General features: G+C 36.6%; 1 protein-coding gene across 1 annotated transcript in view; it reads right to left on the bottom strand.

Annotated features, from left to right (window-relative positions):
* The window catches only part of grm5b (glutamate receptor, metabotropic 5b), a 51743-nt gene extending 34282 nt beyond the window's left edge, over positions 1-17461 (bottom strand). The window contains exons 1-2 of the mRNA XM_042771591.1: positions 17283-17461; positions 14147-15066 (exon numbers count right to left, since the gene is read on the bottom strand). Of these exons, the coding sequence (XP_042627525.1) occupies positions 14147-14819 (673 nt within the window). The 5' untranslated portion in view covers positions 14820-15066; positions 17283-17461. The remainder of the gene's footprint in view (positions 1-14146; positions 15067-17282) is intronic.
* Between the last annotated feature and the right edge of the window lie 3402 nt (positions 17462-20863).

Genomic DNA, 20863 nt, shown 5'->3' with positions numbered 1-20863 from the left:
CAACCTGAAAGAAGTAAAGCCAGTACCAAAAAGAAGTAACTATGACTATATGCATCTGTCTAATGTCATATGAAGAGCATTGATGAGGAACAGACCACAATTTATGTTGAATGCTGTTGAAACATGTTTACTTGTATTATACTAGTACTAGTATATTGACACAAAATGTATCGTAAACTCCTCCATGACTCATTTTTATAACTTTGTTCTGTGACTGATTTTGAAATATATATATATAAAAAATGCTACCATAAAATAAATGTTAATTGGTTGTTAATTGACTTTCCATATGCAATGAAAATTATTTAACAAAACATATAATTATAGTATAAAATATTTCTTTTTTTTTTTTTTTTTTTTACAATTTTTACTGTTTGTAATATATTTATTTTTATTACTTTATATTTAACAATAGAAATAAAAATTACAGCAAAAACTTTCCTCTCATAAAAAGCTCTTCCATGACTAATTTCTTCATAACATTTCTTCAATTTCTTCAGATTATTCTGAAACTGTTATTAAAAAATGGCACCACCAAAATAAAATAATAAAATAAAATAAAGGAGGTTTAACAGATAAGGAATGTAAAAATGCTACCATAAAATAAATGTATACAGGCTACCTTTAAGATGACTTACCACATGTAGTGCAAATTATAATTTTAATGTACAATGCTGGAAAAAAACCTCTTTATTTTTAGAAGTATATGAATTTTTATTTAACTAAAGAAAATTAATATTAGCTACAAACGCACAACAAACTCCTCCACGTTTCTTAACATTTTGTGACTTATTGAAGGATGGCACCAACAAGACTGAAAAATGCTGTTGTACAGTACAAACAGTTTTGGCTCAGAAATTGCTCGTATGGCTTGAAATTGCCCCGCTGCTCATGTATAAGAGACAGATGCTGTTATATGCGAAAGGTCTTTCTCTGCCTGTTACATTATGTGAGGTATTTGCACTAAATCAAATGGAGTATCCAACAGCATCAAATAATAAAAATGCCCCGCCGCGTCACGTCATCTGAAAAATGTCCCGTGGTGATATCATCGGAAATCCATCTCTTAAAATGCATTTCCCCCCTCAGCTTTACGCTCCCACTATCATTTCCATGATTTAACAGCGTACTACATCAAAATCCTACGAGCATTTTTGGTTTGAGAGGAATGTAGCGCTGATACCTCGACACACACATACATACACGTGAGCAGATGGCACATACATGTCCGTCTCCATAGTGATGGAGAATCTCTCCTCACTGGGTTACTGTACTTGTCCTAATCTGTGATTATGCTAATGAGACTCAAACCGGAGAATTGTGCTGGATTACATCATAATCACATAACCCCTCCTCTGCTATTGGTTATTGGCTGGTTTGAGTGATTGACAGATAGAAGACACTTAGTCAATAGTTTGCACACACGTCATTTACTGGTACTATGTGGGTTCTGGAAGCACATTCCCATTATGTTTTTCATAGGGATTTCAAAGAAGTCAAAGTCTTCAACCAAACCAACCAGCTCAGATTTAATCACAATCTTACAAAATTTGATAAAACAAACAAACAAAAAAAGCATTAAAAGACTCACACAAGGATTAAAATCTGAAATCAGCTACACTGTGTGAAGTACCCAACAGTCCTTAAAAAGTAAACAGCTTAATAAACCTATAAAATAATGAGAGAATTATTAAATAAAACACTAAAAAAACTAAATTTTTAGGAGAGAGAACGCTTGCACATTTAGTACGTTTGGCGTCAGTACAGTTTTTTTTTTTTTTTTAAGAAATAAAAGCATGGATTCATTAAACTGATCAAAAGTGACAGTGAAGACATTTACAATGTTACAAATAAATGCTACAAATAATCTTTTGAACGTTCTATTCATCAAAGAATCCTGAATTAAAACGTATCACGGCTTCCACAAACAGCACAACTGTTTTCATCATTGATAATAATCAGAAATGTTTCATGAGCAGCAAATCAGCATATTAGAATGATTTCTGAAGATCATGTGACACTGAAGACTGGAGTAATGATGCTGGAAATTCACCTGCGCATCACAGAAATAAATTACAGTTTAATATACATTACAATAGAAAAGGCTTATTTAAAATTGTAATAATATTTCACAATATTACTGATTTTAGTGTATTTTTTATCAAATAAATGCAGCCTTGGTGAGCAGAAGACACTCTTTCAAACACTTTTAAAAAGTCTTACTGACCCCAAACCTTTTATACTTCTAGAAGACTCTGTGAGGAGCCCTAACATTGTCTTCTAGCTGCCTGGATGTCAGTCTCTGAGCTCAGAGGAGCGTCCCGTTGCTGTCATGACAGATTGCAGCCTGTGGATCTGTAGATGTCCAGCTGTTTCCATCAGTACAGATGTGTGAGGAGCCCTCAGCTGATGTTCAGCGCTGAGGAGTTTTGTGCTTCGTCTAGTCAAGTCATATTTAATTCTATAGCACTTTAGTAGCTTCACGCAATAAACTATATAAGGAAAATACCAGGATAAATGCTGCAAAATTCTTCAATTATGAATGAAATTAAACAAATAAACAAATTCAATTCCAGCTGAAGATGTCAGTTTAGTGTTGAATCAATAACAGTGTCGATGTTGCAGAGTTCATCAGTTACAAAACAAACCGTCTAGTCTCATGTATCCCAAATGTTCGACTATCGACAAAAAATCTGGCACACATTGCAACTGATTCTGGCCAAGAATCGCCTACTTAGACAGCAAGAGACCGCCTGACCGACACTGAAATTGACTGACCATAGTTAAAACTCAAACAAATCTGAAACTGCATGTGCTGTCATTATTTAATCACCCTAGTGTCATTCCAAACCTATTCGACTTTCTTTTTACTGTGCAACACAAAAGATGGTATTTTGGAAAATGTCTCAAAAACAAACCTAATTTAAATTAAGTTTAATTTCAACTTTGAAGCATAATCAATTTTTTAAAACTGTGTCTAGTTGAATCTCTTACCTATATAAAATATAACTGAAATTGGATAAATTATTTGGATGAGTTAAAAGTAATATGAAAAATATGATGCCTTGACTTATTTTTTCTTACAGTTATGTGTTTTTCATCCATAAAATGAAAGCAAATGGTCTCCCAAACATTTTCTTTGGTGCTCCACAGGTTTGGAACAACAAGGTAAATAAATCATAACTGAAACGTCAATTTTAGGTGAACGATGCCTTTATAACTTATGAATGTCCTTCATCTGATGCCATAAACTTTGCAATTAACAGCTACATGTTCCTCAAAAGAGCTCAGTGTTCAGAGGAGGAGGGTTACATTAAAAAAAAAGTACTAATTAATTTCCAAAAAGGACTTCATCAAGGCCACATATGCAAATGAAGACAAGCCTAGAATATAACTAATACAATTAAAACAAAAATGCACAGTGACATTTGCACTGAAACAAACTGATGCAGGATTTATTTTAAAACAATTTTCACTCAGAAATCACTAGTAAATTTCACAAATATTTAGAAAGAAAGAGCAAATAACACACTAAACTAAACAAGAAGTTGAAATATTGAAAAACGATTTTCTTGTAAAACGTGCTTCAATTATCTGTTTTATTCACAACCTAATTTTTTTTTTCACAGTGTGTACATTTTTCTAAAATGAACTGGTATCATAATTTATTTCTCTTAATTTAACTGTATATGCAAATGAGATAAACAGGAAGACACAACCTCATAATTCATTATTGGCTATTTTTTTAGCATGTCTAAGACTGTACAGCAAGACAAAAGGAGCATGACAAGCATCTGAAGGAGAAATGGCAGATGGTGAAGTAGGCAAAATTAATGAGAAATATAAATGCAGAATAAAATCAGGATACACCTACACACCATTGCTCTCATCTGTTCTTCTCTTGAATTAAAAAAAAGCTTTTCTTTCATCAGAGCAGAAAAGTGACTCTCTCTCTCCACTTTGATTAATTTCCGCTGAATTTCCATACAAAAGTGACCTCGTTCATTTTATCTGACCACTGAACAGCAGTTAAAAGGCATAAAAGAGAGAGATGTAGAGCGAGACTGGGCAGATTTCCAGTTCATTCTGAATGGGTGTAACTCAGGTCAGTGCTAACGGAGACGGCTGTATGTTCAGTAAAGCCAAGAGATTTCCTCATAGCCTAATAAAATCAGTGCAGACTTAAAAACAAGCATCCTGAAATCCTGACAATTTGATCTGCGCATGTTATTTTGATTTAGTGTGATATTTAGACATCGTGGTTAATTGCCGCGGCGAATACACAGAGAAGATACGCCTCTATGTGTGTGTGAATCCATTAGATGACTTTTAAAGGAAAAGTTCACCAAAAAATGAACATTCTGTCATCATTTACTCTCCCTCATGTTTTTCCACAAGTGTGACCTTCTTTCTCTGGTGGAGAAATTTCACGCCGTTCTTTTTCATGCAATCAAAATGAATGGGGACGGACCAAAAAAGCATGAAAATAATCATAAATTTACTAGTTATGACTGATGAGCTGTACTGGAAACCAAATGCAATGGTTTAGTGAGGAGAACAAGTCATTGCTTGCTGCATTTTTAAAACTTCTCTATATAAGCAAGACAAAAAATATAATATATATATAATAACCATACTTCCCCAATTGATTGATTACATTAAGAATCACAAAAAATTTTTTGCATTACAAGGTGTGAAATGTTATGTTTAAATATCCAAATGAAGTATTATCTAATGAAATGTGCACAGATTTGCATACATTATTAGAACAAATATCTATCAATCTATCTATCTATCTATCTATCTATCTATCTATCTATCTATCTATCTATCTATCTATCTATCTATCTATCTATCTATCTATCTATCTATCTATCTATCTATCTATCTATCTATCGTATAAAATGTTGCAAATCCTGTAAAAACCTTTAGAATATGGATAGGTATAAAACTGTAAAGTTTGTTGTATGTAAGTGCTACTGAAGGAGATTTTTGGCTCGGAACACGAGAAAAATCTCATTTTGTGAAAATGGTCTTTAAAGATATTGAATTGAAGGTCTTGATATGAATATGGATTGTAATTGAAATCTACAGATGCAAATAGATAAGTGCTATAAAAGAAACACTTAAAAGTGTAAATTGGATGTTTTCTTTCCACTATTCTGAAAAAAATTGTTTATGAAAAGCCAAAAAGCCCAAAATCTCAAAACTGACAGATCCATGAAAAAACTCTGTTTTTGTCTGTAGTGTCTCGCCATAAGTAACCTCTGTAATAGCTCATCTCTTTCCATGACCTACAACAGAGGGATGTGTTTTTGTAGGCCAAAACCCAGAAATGAATTGAATTTTAGCACCTCCGGTTCCTTTGTCCCGAAGTCTATTAGGATTTTTGAATAGGTTTTTGGTTAAATGCCTGAAATATTGTCTCTGACTGTGATGCATTCAAAATCTGGCCATCATCTCTCTAAACGTTTGTTGTAAATGATTTTCTGTCCTCTTACGTTCCTGAATAACTGCTGACGACAACAGCTGAGTGCAGAGACTCTATCCTGTCCAATTCAAAATCTATTGAACTCAAACGACATGACATTTCAATCTAATTTAAATATAACTTCAGGTGAAGCTTCACAGCAACTCTTGGAAAGTCCCAAACGCTTTGCTTTCGTTTTTTTTATGGAAAGGGAAATTATAAATGTCTTCAGAGAAAATAAAGACAATCTGATGACCACAGTATTGCTAAAAATGACATGCAGGAAAATATAATCTAGAAATATGTGCCTGAAAACCAACAGATAATCAAAACTGACCCTGTTTACTCTCTCAGAACAAGTTTCTGGTTCTCACTGCACAGTATTATCACTAGTATATAAAATACTTTTGTCATCTTTTAGCAAAATATAAATAACTACACTGTAATTTTTTTTTTTTTAAGTTGTAAAAACAGATTATTGGAGTAAGACTCTTTCAGTCTTTAATGTAATCTACTTAATCTATGTCAGCGGATTGGTCGAGCGTTGTGATGTCACAAATATGATTGACAGCCGTGTAGTCCAATGGTCATGAAACTGAGAATAGTTTAAAGAGACAGTGGCAAAACAAAAGCACAGGGGAGAAAGAGAGAGAAAAACTAAACAAAGTGCACAAAACACATGTGGAACATAACACAGTCTACTTAAAATTTTCACATTTAATTCAGAGTGTTACTTATGGAAGGTCATTTCCTCCAAAAAAAAAAAAGGCAATTGTGAATTTTTTTTCTCACGATTCGGACTTATTTTCCTCAGAACTGTGTAATATAAATGTGCAATTGCAAGTTTACATCTTGCAGTTCTGACTTTATAACTCGAAATTGCAAGTTTATATCATGCAATTCTGAGGGGGAAAAAAGTCAGAATTGTGAGATTAAAAGTTGCAATTACCCTTTTTCATTTTTTATTCAGTGGTGTAAACAAGCTTCCATAATTACTTGCTGTTTCTGGTTGAGAAAATTAGCAGTTTCTTTGATTTAAAGTGATAAAATGTGATAATAAAGACTTTTTTGACTATTTTGAAATAGAATGCTTTATATGTATGTGTGTATATATATATATATATATATATATATATATATATATATATATATATATATATATATATAAAATAAAATGTATTATGAAGTAAAACGTTGTTTTATGTTGGCTTTATAGAGACAATTTTGCAAAGTCATCATGCTGCATGTTTAATCTTTTCTTTGAGCAATTTTTCAGCATTTAAACCCATCTTTTTCTAAAAAGTCTTTGCACTTTTCTGATCCAAAATCTCTACAAGCATGCGTAGCCACCCGCCACCATTTAACACCGGCCTCAGAAAATCAAATGAGGGAAATTAGTCATGGCTGAAATTAGAGTTGGCTTGAGAACGGATGAGTCTGGGATCATGAAGTCACCGGACGGCCGGAGAGATCAGAATAGATGTTTGTGTAAATGTCAGAGAGAATCAGCGGCGTTAGGATGACAGTAAACGGCCCGCAGCGGATCAGGGTGTGAGATGCCATATTCACAAACACATTTTCTCAATCCCAAGAGGCTTTGAGATGATCAGTGATTCCTTTTGGCATTTCTAAGGAATGAACTGCAACTAAAAGGGTTTGTGCTGTTTGTGTAAGGAGCCTAACAACATGAAATCAAAACTGACCCAATTTTCTCACTTAATAAATGTCCCTGCACATATTGTGAGTGATTCATCAGTGCACATGATTCCAAATCAAAAACATTGCTTTTATGAAAATGTAATAAGTTTTTCTGGCTCCGAAACTAATTTTCTGTTCTGCTGATGTAATCAAGACCACATGGGTGGGACGAATAATATTAAGCCAACTTGATTTTACTGTGGAAAATTTGCAGCCATGATACTGGTCACCAGGGCATTGCTATACAGTTGCTAAGGTGTTTTGTGTGGCTGCTGGGGCGTTGCTAATTGGTTGCTTTCTAGACGAAGTCCCAAGTCTCTATTATGTCAAACTACATATTTTTAAACATGTATATATTTCCTAACTAGATCAAATGCAAGAAATTCTACTCTATCTTATGCATTAGATGAAAATGTTCAGACTACAGCCAGATGAAACCCACGTCATCATGTGAAAACATGTGCAAAACACCACAGACTGAAGACTCCAGCTGTCACCTGTCTGTTTATAAAACAGGAAGTGTCTGCTGCATGGAAAACAAAGCCACATTTACATTAGAAAGGCTGAAATACATAAAAAATTCCACCCCCGTTTGCAGAAATTGAAACTAACGGTGAAAATAACATGCTCCATGACCCCCTGGAGATGCATTTCTGAGTCTGCACTGCTTCATATGAAACACACACTAAGAAACATAATACCTCTGATATAAAGACTACTAACAGATTCACAAACCTCCTGAAAAGTGAAGCGTGCAAATCCAGGGCCACATGCATCACCACGCTGTTTGCTAAAATAACTGTTTTTAAACAGGTTTCCTATACTGCCATTGGGCAGATAAACAGATACTAACTCCTGCTATTGGTCCATTGGTTGAGTCAGATTTGCTGTTTTTTGCCTGGCCGATATGTTTATAAAAACATATAAAGGTTTTGAGATAATTGTGGCTGAATATTGAACTAATGACACACTTCACCCTTAAATATCTATACATACATAATACATACAGGAAAAATCCTGTAGATGATCCCATCAGAAAAAGTTTAGGTCAGGTTTTACCCTAAAGTACACACACACACACACACACACACACATATATATATATATCTATATATATTAAAATAGGCTTTTATGCAAAACAAAACACATTTATAACATATGTATGTATGTGTATAGAGAGAGAGAGAGAAACCATACTGAGAATGACAAAATATTATAAAATAAATAAACTAAATACAATTTTATCAATATTTTGACTTATAAATTAATTAATTATTAATTATAAATAAATAAAATATTATAAAATAAATTTTATATATATAAATAAATATAAACACTTAAAAGGTGATTTCTTATATATAATTTTATATATATTTTTTGTTATACTACTGTATTATATATACATTTTATTTGTCACAGTAAATTTATTTCAGAATGATTATATTATATACATGACATGTAGATAATTATTATTATTATTATCAGGTTTTATCATTCTCATTACTGTAAATCTATGTTTTGCATTATGATAAGAAATTTTGTGCAAAAAAATAAAAACCCTAATACTCTTAAAAATAAGCTTAATTTTCTTAAATGTCATTTCTCTTTAAGATATCAGTTCTTATTTGTTTTCTTTTGATTTTGGGGTGAAATATGACCCAGACATGTTTTTGCAAGATTCGCCCTCTAAGAGACAGACTGAATTCAATCCAATTGGCATCACAGATGCAAAAAAAACAAAATTAGCAAGGGCAACTAAGCAAGGCAGGACTGTATGTTCTTAAGTGGCACCGTGTCCTTTTGCGCTTCGGCCGGAGTCTGTTATGCAGCACTGCGTGTGTCGCTGAGTAAAGGTTGTGAGACTGTGCTCCTCGTAAAGGTTCCTGTGGCTTGTTAAGGGCACATTCTGTGCCTCGTTAAGCCAGCTGTGTTCCTGCGCTCATCAGCGCTACTGGCTGATAGAAACGACGCAGACGCAGCTCGCATCAAAACCCCGCTTTTATTCGTGCCTCTCTCTCTCGCTCACTCCATCCACCCACGCAGCTCAGAGTTTACAATTCAAATGAAAAGGACAGAGAGTGAAAGAAGGTAGAGAGGTTGCCATGGAGAATATGCCAGTTTGTCATTAATAATCATTCAAAATATTCTCATTCACACTGAAGTCTGAGAAACAAAGAGACGTTTCTCTCCTACAGGACCAGTGCATAAACAAGTGCTTGCAGGTGTGTCGTAGTGTGTGTGTGTGTGTGTGTGTGTTGTGTGTGTGAATGCAAATGCAGGCAAGCAGGTAAAGGGATCAAAAGAAAAGAAACAGATCGAGACAAGACGAGAGAGCAGCCCAGTGTCACGATGAAACCCTCGCTGTAGTGCTTACTCTTCAAAACCAGAACCAAAACATCTCAACGTGACAGCTTTACTAACCTCACTTCAGATGATTCAATAACACCTCGCTTATCTTCTAATGTTACTTGCTCAGCAATGGATGCTCTGCAGTGAATGGGTGCCGTCAGAATGAGAGTCCAATCAGCTGATAAAAACATCACAATAATGCACAAGTAATCCACCCCACTCCAGTCCATCAGTTAACATCTGGAGAAGCCAAAAGCTGCGTGTTTGTAAGAAACAAATCTATGAGTCCATAACCCATAACACTTCCTCCAAGGAAAACGTTCATCCACTGTTGTCCTCTCACATCATAATTTACCTACATATTTATTTAGAGCTGTTTTGGCTTGTAAACGTCGTTTGCTCTCTGTAGATTCCTCTCCTGATTCAGACGAGATGACTTTTTCCACTGTAGAAAGCAATACTATGGATAGAGGACTCATATTTTAGCTGGAAGCAATGGTGTAAAGTTAAAATGTCTTGATTGATTAGTTTCTTACAAACATGCAGCTTTTGGCTTCACAAGACATTAATTGATGGACTGGAGTGATGTGGATTATTGGGCCATATTTTAACGATCTAAGCACATTGTCTAAAGCACACGGCGCAAGTGCACTTAAGACGTGTCCGAATCCATTTTTGCTAGTTTAACCATGTGAAAAATGGTTGGTGCGTTGGGCACATGGTAAAAAAGGGTTGGACCTATTCTCTTAATAAGTTATGGGTGTGTTTTTGGCGTAACGTGCAATAAACCAATCACAGTCTCATCTCCCATCCCTTTAAAAGCCAGTTGCGCTCGCACCACAACGGATTCGCTGTTTTACATGACAGAATTTGCAAGAGCAAAGACTGAACGTTTCTCCAGAGAGTAAAGGTTCTGCTCGTGCCCAAGGTTAAAATGCACAAGCAGACCATCTACGAGGCACAATAATAATCTTTTACATTGTAATCCTTTCATTTTTAATATTTGGCATGTTTTGGCATGCATTTGCTATTTAAAAAATGTGGTGCAGGACATGAAAATGAAAGCTACCAAAGACTGAAAAAGCTTCACTTTGTGCAAAGTATGTGATACAGCCCATTGTGTTTATCAGCTGTTTGACGGCACCCATTCACTGCAGAGGATCCATTGGTGAGCAAGTGATGGAATGCTACATTTCTCCAAATCTGATGAAGAAACAAACTACTGTAGTAAACTCATCTGCTCACTAGTTGCTTTTACAGTTTATAATTGCGCTCTTAAAAACAATTATAACTCAAACCTTTAAGGAAAATGTTTTAAATAAATAATGAAAAAGATGTTGAAGGTTAATGATGGTAATGTTGAAGTCATGCAACCGTAGTGTAGTTCATTTATAGCCTACATAGTATTTAGACTTAGAAATTCATGAAAATTATCATGATGAACAAAATGAGTAGGAATCAACCTTTGTTAGTCACAAAGCTAATTCTTTGCAATAATCCAAAAGCCAATGGAAAAATCCTACTGGGTTTTTATTGAGGGATCCAGATTGATGATCATCTATGGGTTGGCCAACAAAAATATCACCACTTCAGCACTCTATGATGTCATGGTTGTAAATGGAACCTTTGTTTTTTAAAAGTGATAATTCACCCAAAAAAGAATATTCTCTCATCATTTACTCTCCCTCAAATCATTCCAAACCTGTATGATTGACTTTCTTCTGTAGAACAGAAACAAAACAACAAAATTAGAGCCCATTTTGTGATCCACTGTAGAAAGGAATGACATGAGGGTCAGAATGATGACAATTTTCTTTTTTTTGGGTGAACTATCCCTTTAAAAACCAAAGTTCCGTTTAGAACCATGACATCATTGAAGAACCTTTCAAAATTCCACTAAGAACATTTTTGGGTACACTATCATTTTAAGACTAAGCATATATGATGAGCTCCTCAGATGTCCTCAACTGAATTTTTTCTATTTCACTTTCTGCTCTTCTCTAATATTCTTCTCCTAATCGTGCTATTTGGCTTTCTCTCTGTTACGGCCGTCTCTCACTCCCCCGCCCCTCTCCATCTCTGACTCTTTTCCAGCGCTCGTCTCATGCCACTTTTTTCTGCTTTTAAATTCCACCCAATTTAGTTAAACTAATCTCTCTTCCATCCTTCAATCGCTCTCTCCACAGCTGCTTATTCCTGAGAGGAGCTGGTATGAGATGCGCAGACAGAGAGAGAGACGGATGCGAGCGTGGGAAGAGAGCTGAAGTCCTTGAGATCTTAAGTGAAGGTTACACTCCACCAGATTCTGACACACACACACTCTGTACTGAATGATGATTACGAACACAATGGCTTCATTTACCATGACTACTGTGTTTGCTTTCCCAGCATGCTTTGCAGAAGAGATGGCCATAACCATGTCTGATGTTATCGATGCCAAATGTCATTGGCATCCCGTAATGGATTAAACGTGTCAAATTTTAATAAGTGCATATTTAAATGACAAAAATGAGATTTGAAAGCTATCAGCTACTGAGAGCCATTCAGTCTGTTTCATACACTAAAATACTGTATGACTTCAGACAACTTGGAATATAGTGCATGGTTCATATGGACCAATTTTGGGTGTTTTGGAGATTTACAGTCCCTAGTTGTTTTTTTGTTGCACTGAAAAATTAAAGTTGCACAGGTTTGGAACAAAATAAGGGAAACTTAACCCAAAAATCGATATTCAATGAATAATAAATATTTTCTCACAATTTATATTGTGAATCTTTTGTTATATTTTGTTTGTCAGTTCATTAACAAGTATAGCTCGGTGAAGATCTTGTCCATTTCTTTGTGTGTGTGTGTGTGTGTGTGTGTGTGTGTGTGTGTGTGTTTACCAGTTCAATTTTACACTGTCTGCCATCTTAATTAAGTCTGGGACACATTCCAGGTCCTCAGCTTTGGGGACCAGTCAGTAAAAGTGCTTACAACTCTGAACCACATGCACACACACGCACACACACACACACACACACACACACACACACACACACACACACACACACACACACACGCACACACACACACAGTCTCTTGAGTCTCAGAGATCAGACGTGGAGTGGGGAGCGGGTGCTTCTGGAACCATGTAATACAGTGGGATGAAAGGAGACCAAGTGGAGTGGGGGGAAGGAAGTACATCATGTGTGTGGTGTGTGTGTGTGTGTGTGTGTGTGTGTGTGTGTGTGTGTGTGTGTGTGTGTGTGTGTGTGTGTGTGTGTGTGTGTGTGTGTGAAACCTTAGAGGAAAAGAAACATGTTAAGGTGTAAGAACAGAGTCGTAAGCCTGGAGCATCTGAAGAGCAGAGCTATGACTACAACTAAAACTAAGATGGAAACTATTACTTTCAATTATAAAATATAAAAAAGCAAAGTAAGCAAAAACCTAATACTCTATGAAACAAAAGCCATTTGAAATAAAATACATGATGACAATCGTCTAAAATCAGAAAACGATCTCATACATCTCAATGGTAGTTGCTCGACTAGTACAATATCTGCTCACAAGCCAATCACTTGAGCTGTAAATGTCATGTGGCTAAACTTTTAGTCACACTCTGATGTTTTTCTTTCGCTTTTGCTCTTTACAGATGTCCACACACACACACACACTTTGCAAACATCTTAACGCACAATTCCCATCTGACACTAAAAGAGTCCACAATGTGACACTTCTGTAACAGACACCAGGCACATCACGCCTCATCGCTGTTGTGTGTGTGAGTGTGTGAGTGTGTGTGTGTGTGTGTGTGTGTGGGCAGCACTGCACTGATGCAGAATCTAAAGTAGCATGGCAAAACAAGTCATATTTTAGCTAAGAGTTTGCAGTTTAAATGGAATGTTAACATTACTACTGTGATAAAATACACAAAAAAATAAAATGAACAGCTTGACCAGTGCAGTCCATTTCATAAACAAATCACTCTTTGAGAAGTTCATAACAAGAATCAGGACATAAAAGAATTTCTTGCTGAATCCACTTCACAAAAAATGACTCTTATAATTTGATTCCTGTAATGAATTGGTCAAAAAGAATCATAAATACCAGGTTTGAAACAACTAATGAATTATTTGCTGAATCCAATTCACAACTGAATGAATTTTATGATCTGTTTTCTGTAATGAATTGGTCAGAGAGACACTAGTTGAATCAGTCAAACAAATGACTCTTTTGATTTGAATCCCGTAATAAATTGGTCAAAAAGACTCACAAATTAAAACAGTCTAAAGAATTAGTCCCTGAATCCAATTCACAAACCAAAGTCTGAAACATTCATAAAGACAAGTTAAAACAGTCCAATGAATTGCTGAATGCAATTCACAAACAAATGACTCTTTTGATCAAACTCCTGTAATGCATTGGTAAAAAAGAATGACTCTCATCATTGCAATGAATTGTCAAGAAGACTGACATGTTGAATTAGTCTAATGAATTAGTGACTGAATCCAATTCACAATCAAAAGACTCTTATGTTGTGATTCTTGTAATGAATTGGTCAAAATGACTCACAAACTTCAGCTGAATGAGTCTGAATCCACTTACTGACTCACATCTGGATGTTGACAATGTAAATTAATCACTCACCCTCAGTGTGGATAGCAGATACGTAGGTCCAGTTGTATCTCTTCACTATGTCCACCATGGCTCTGGCCTGCTGGGCGTCTGACGGCACGACCCTCATGAAGTATTTGTAGAGTGATTTGTCGCTGAGGTCCATACTGGTGGCAGAGTATGCGATCTGCGGGATATTAAACAGCTGCAGTAAATTCTGCACTTGAATGGCCACGGAACTCGAACCCGGACCGATCAGCCCTACGATTGGCTTCTTGCCCTTCATGGCCGTGGCTTCCGGATCCGCACACCTGGTCCCGCCCCCAGCCTCCTCACTTTCGTCGGCGGCGACCAGCGAGTCCCGTATGAACTCAATGCTTTGCTCCAGAGCGACGGAGGAATGCCAGCAGGAGTCTCGGATCTCGCAGCCCAGCGTGACGTTGGGGAGGATTTTGGGGTCGGCGTTGATTCGGTCCAGTGTGTGCATCATGGCCTCCACACGCTGGATGCCGTACTGCTCCCGAACTGCCCCACATTTGCGCTCGTGCACTTTGTCGGCCGGCGGCTGGTGGTGGACGGAGAAGAGGGCGCCGATGATGATGTCACCGGGAATGTGGGCCACGACGCGCCGCTCGTTGGACTGGGCCACCGTCGCCAGGGACACCAGTCGCCATAGCAACACCGTGAAGAGATACAGGCTGACCATATCAGAGTAAATTCTGTTCCTGTTCAGGCCAAAGACGCGATCACAGTGAAGAAGTTCAGTCCAGTTGCTTCGCTCCTTCTCTGAACTTGCTTTTTCTGACTGCACAAAAAGGGGATTCTGGAATCATGCGGCTTTGAACTGTGCTGTCATTTGTCCGAAAGCTTCTATGACGACCCTGAGAAGGATGCTGGGTCGTTGCCGTGGCAACCTTGAGCTGGGGACGGCATGAGATGAGGGGCCTCATAACCTTGAATGAGAGGAGATGGACACAGCAATGTTATTATTTGCACACAAACAGACAAGGGAAATGTACAATGAAAAATTATTTTTCAAAGTTGTAAATCAGATTAAGATTATAAGAGCACATTTTACAATAAAATACTATTTCAGTCTTTCTGCTTCAAAATTTCACACTTAATTCAATATATTTGCATTTTTTTTAAATAGAAAATAAATTAAATTAATGTTTTTTATTATTTGTAAAAATTACTAGCAATTTCTGAGTAAAACTGTTTAAAAACTATTGTTTAATGACATCATTCTACAGGAAACATAAAAGTGTCATACAATTGGTGTAGGATTTACTTTTACACTGAAATTGCTAGTAAATATCACAAATTAAAATTCTGTAGTAAAAGACTGAACATTTTCTTGTAAAACATACTTTAATAATTTTTGTTTTATTTACAACTCAATTTACAAATGTATTTACAAATCATCTTTGTAATTTACTAGCAATTTCTGGGTAAAAGTAAATCTTACACTAATTTTATTATACACAAATTTCTATTACACTTTTATGTTTTAAACAGCTTTCCTGCAGAATCATCAAATATTTAAAAATTGATAACAGTGAAAATTGTTACTACACCAACTTGCATCAGCTTAAATAAACTTTAATATCATATAAACTTTAAAATGAAGTTGAAATTAGTTAAATTGTTTTAATTAGTTGAAATAATGGAACTTTCAGAAAATATGTAATGTTCCATTTTCCAAACTAAAATTCCAGTATACCTCTGTAAAAAATTAATTAGGGCTATCAAATCGATTAATCGTGATAAATCACATCCAAAATAAAAGTTTGTGTTTACATAATGTATGCGTGTGTACTGTGTATATGTATATATAAACACATACACATACATGTGTATATTTAAGAAGTATATGTAATACATAGGCCTATTTAGATTTATATATAATATAAATCACATAAAAATATAAACATGTATATGTAAATATTTAATTGAGTTAAGCAGAAAAGTAAAAAAAAATCTTTGCTAGTCATTTCTTATTCATGATAGTAATTTCAGAGTGAAAATTGTTTCTACACCAGTTTTTTAGTTTATATGATTGCAGGTTCATCTCTGATGTAGAGGTTTTAGTGTACTATGATGTATTGTATGGGTCTGAAAGTGCAATGAAAAAGCCAGCATTGCTACACAGCTGAGAAAGCTTTCATGCCCTCGACATTAATAAAAAAACACTTATTTTGGCTGTCAGACCCATTCATTCCAAGTGCAGACCACATAGAGACCAAAAATGAGTTGACAATTTTTCAGAATAAAACCAGGAGAGCATTTACAGAATGAATGGACTTGCACTGCGTGGTTTTCACAAGCAACTCATTTTAGTCTCACAGCAATGGCATCTGTATAAATAAATACCATCATAAATGAATTTCCTCGTTCAGGTGCATTTAAGGGCCGGTTTCATCTGCCAAACCGCAGATTGGACCCTGGGTCCTTGTTAAAATGTGGGGTCCATTAGAGAGACGATGAAAAAGCTCCCTCGCTTTCGAATAAAAGATTATGGCAAGAGCTGAATGGAAGGGAAAATAACTAATGCATCACACTGAACCATCCTTCTGCCTCCGGCATAAAAGAAACAATAGGAGGGGAAACAAACTGCAATCCCACAAAAACCTCGCCAATATCAGGCATTCGCATTGAAATCGTGCTGGCATTTATTGCACACTTCATTCAAATAAATGCAAATGTCAGGCTGATAGAGCAGAGAGCTCCACTCAAAGATCGAACGGGACGGATGAGAGTGAACGACCTTGCCGCTGATCACCGAGAGAACGGGAGCTTTGCGCTGTCCGCGGTGCTGAAACGCATCACACTGCAGTAGCCAAAGAACTCCATGTGCTCAAATGCATCTCATAAACAACCTCCTGTATCTCCTCAGTTTTGATAAGACATTGCATATTTAACATTGCAAATATAACATTCTTTATTAAGTCATACATGCAATGCTTATGAAATTGCACAAGTCACACTGGTACCCATGCAACCGATATGCTCACAGTCGGTCGATAATCTGCAGAGAGCCAAACACAGAAAGAGAGCGCGCGTTCCTCATTCCAGAACATCATCGCTTCCACAGATCCAAACTCGCGCGCAGAGCGTGTGTCCGTGCGCAGGTTGTCTGTGGTGATGTTCTGGTGACGGTTCTTCTTACCTGCCCCGCGCCAAAATCCACTTAGGTCACGGATGGCGCGTGCTTTCCACAGGTGTATCGTCGGAGATTTGGGGTCGGTATCCCGGTAAACGGAGGGGCACCGGAGAGCCACAGCTGTAGTGTCGTCTCGTCTTCTTGGCACGCACTAACACTGCCGAAGCGTGATCAAGCACACACATCCCAGTCCGCGACTCAACCCCTCCCACCCGTGAACCCCGAGACTGGCTGCATCCAACCGGCCGCGGCACCTGCAAGCCTGCGCTTCTCCTCCTCACGTCTACTGCTGATTATTTTCAGTGATTATTTTATCACTGAATGTTTAAACCAAGGGGCCGTTTGCGAAACATGCTTTTCTGCTGTTGTGAATGAATGGATGAGGCTCTAACGTAGGTAATGGGGTGCCTGCTTATGAGTGACAATATTTTAAATGATTTATTTTTGTTTCGGAGCCTCATCAAGGAGCAAGATCGCATATGTTTTTAAAATGTAGGGGGCCCCACACTAATCCCTGCGGTACCCCACCTCAAACAGACACAAACCAGCAGAAGACCACCACCTTGTGGTACTTCAATACTCGGGACTGGAATATAAATTGCCTCTTTTCAAAGTCTAAGGGATGATGTTTATTTAATTCGTTGGATTTAAGATCAGGTACAGGCTAAATTAACACCAGTGTGAATGTATAAGGAGGTAGAGTGAATGAAAATGACTGCGAAATGAAAGCATAGGCTAGTTCACCCCAAAATAAACACTCTGTCGTTATTTAATCAAGATCGTTCCAAACCTGTATGACTTTCTTTCTTCTGTGGAATATAAAACAATATATTCTTAAAGAACGAAAGGGGTCAACCAAAGGTTTTTCAAAACATCTACTTTTAATAACCTTAGTTCTAACTTAAGAGTGGACGCGGCAATTTGTTTGATTGGCTTCCAGTTATTTGACCTATTCAGAAAGTTCAAAAAATAAAAATTAATTTTAAAATTTGGTATGTGTTGTTATATTATTTTAATTCATTATCATAACCATAAACACGCTTGTTTGTAGCGTAAATAGTTTTACCGTTCAGTGCACTGTTGTTTTTTACGCGTTGGGAACGACATTAAGGTGAGTAAATCATAATAGAATTTACATTTTAGTGTAAACTAGCCCTTCAAAAATGTAAATTAGATTTTCTCATGAGCTAAGAAAAGAGAGTGAAAGAAGACTAATGGGACTCCAGTTATGTAACAGTTAAAATACAGACGATATTACAATATATTATTAATTTAAAAATGTATTTAAAAAATAAATATTTAGTAAACAAAAAGGAAAAAGTCCGTTTATTTATTTTTTTATTTTAATATTAATTATATTTTAGTTATTTCTGAAAGCAACTATGCTATATAGTGACCACAGAAAAAGTTTAAGTTACTCACCAGCAAACTTTATTTTCTGGAGTCTATTTCAAGCCAGCGTGATGTTGCTAAAGCTTCTACTCGATCTGGAAGAGCGCGTCACTTCTATTAATCCACTTTTTACCATGGCAACCGCGGAATCTCAGTCGCGCGTCGTTGCGCTCGCCCACAACCGCTGCTTTATTTTCCCGCTCGTTTCACACCACAGTTTGAAACACAAAACGGCGCGGTTAGCCGATCGATATCTGGTGTGTAACACTTCTCGTAGTCCTCTTCATCAAATGTGCGGGCACGAGTGGATAAAGCGGTGGCTGCTTTACCGGATGGGGCTTTTTAGCCAAAGTGGCTTTGTGCTTCGCGCTGGATTAATGTGCCCGCCAACTGCGCGCGGGATTAACGACCGTTAAAAGGGCAAAACCACTCCAGCAGCTTCCTGTGATGTTTACCACAATACGGATAGCCTTCCTCATGAATCTCTCTAAATTTCTCATACTCACGCAAAGTCGTAATTTACACCCTCTCGTTACTGAGAAATACTGAGAAAAGCATGAGTTAGTCTAGACTGGTTTTGGCGCGTCAGAGCTGGTCTAGCACCGTGACCAACTACTGGTCTTTTCAACAGGACACCAAAAAGCCAGGTAATCTTCTTAATCTCAGTTTCACCAAGTATTTCTCTTAAATGTCTGATTGAGATGGCGTTTAGTGAGCCCACCACAAAATGGATTAGAGAGGAAAATCAGCTTCCATATTCACATGCAAACATCTAAAAATTATAAACAGTATGCTGAACATTAAGACCAACCAGCTTTCAAATCTTCCCCAACAAAAACAAACACATACTGCAAGCTATATGATTCTGTGAGGGCTGATATAACACATATTTCTTCATATATATTTGATTGTTTTCATACTGTATTATACATGTGTATTGCAGAGCTGTCAGAAGGACTATGGCTCAGTAACAAGGTCAAAAGTTTAACTGCAAATATCTATCTATCTATCTATCTATCTATCTATCTATCTATCTATCTATCTATCTATCCATCCAAACAAAAATCCCAATATAGCTCGTAGGTAAACGAATGAACACAATAAAACCACTCTGGAATACAAAGGTTTACTAATGATTTTATCAGAAAAGTCCAACTGTGTCTTCAGGACAAGGGTAGCCTTCTTTTCATAATTGTCAAGTTGGGGCATGTTGTCACATGCATTTTAGAATACATACAATTATTAATTGCATTACCTGTAGGCCAAAACGATGGTTTGATATCATTTTATGTTGTATAATTACAGTTAAATTTCACCAAAACAGGCTATAATATGATATTTAAAGGAATAGTTCACCCAAAAATGACAATTTGCAGAGAATTTACTCACCCTCAGGTCATCCAAGATGTAGATGAGTTCGTTTCTTCATCAGATTTGGAAAAATGTAGCATCGCATCACTTGCTCAGCAGTGAATGCTCTGCAGTGAATGGGTGCCGTCAGAATGAGAGTCCAAACAGCTGATAAAAACATCACAATAATCCACAAGTAATCCACACCACTCCAGTCCATCAGTTAACATCTGGAGAAGCCAAAAGTTGTGTTTGTAAGAAACAAATCCATCATTAAGACATTTAATGACGGATTAACTTCAAACCACCAGCTTAAATACAAGTCCATAATCCATAAAAATGCTTCCTCCAGTGAAAAAGTCCATCTCTTGTTGTCTCTCACATCAGAATCCACCCACATATTTGTTTAGAGCTGTTTTTGCTTGGAATAGCAGCTTGATCTGTGCAGATTTCTCTCCTAATTCAGTAGAGACAACTTTTTTACTGGAGAAAGCATCTCCTATTCTTATTATTGGCATGTCTCCATTGTGACAACATACCCCGCTATTAGAGCAAGTTGTCATAAAAGGTCAGAAAATGTAAATTATCTTTTTCCCCAAAACAATAATGGTGGAAATTTTCAACATGTTTTTTTTTTAAGCAAAGACTATTTAAAATCATTCACTCAATACAGAATATTGTAGAATTGTACAATATTTTAGAACAATTAATACAACCGGCCAGTGTCATTACAATCAATACTAGTGCAAAACCACCTCCCGCTGAAATCATGTGACCCATCTAATCCCTGTTCACTTGACCGCTGGTTGTTATTTTGAAATGATTAGTGGTGGGGATGCATGTGT

Source organism: Cyprinus carpio, chromosome A15, assembly GCF_018340385.1.
Source record: "Cyprinus carpio isolate SPL01 chromosome A15, ASM1834038v1, whole genome shotgun sequence".
Classification (NCBI taxonomy): domain Eukaryota; kingdom Metazoa; phylum Chordata; class Actinopteri; order Cypriniformes; family Cyprinidae; genus Cyprinus; species Cyprinus carpio.
The sequence above is the reverse complement of the archived record's forward strand: the minus strand, read 5'-3'. Positions and strand labels throughout refer to the sequence as shown.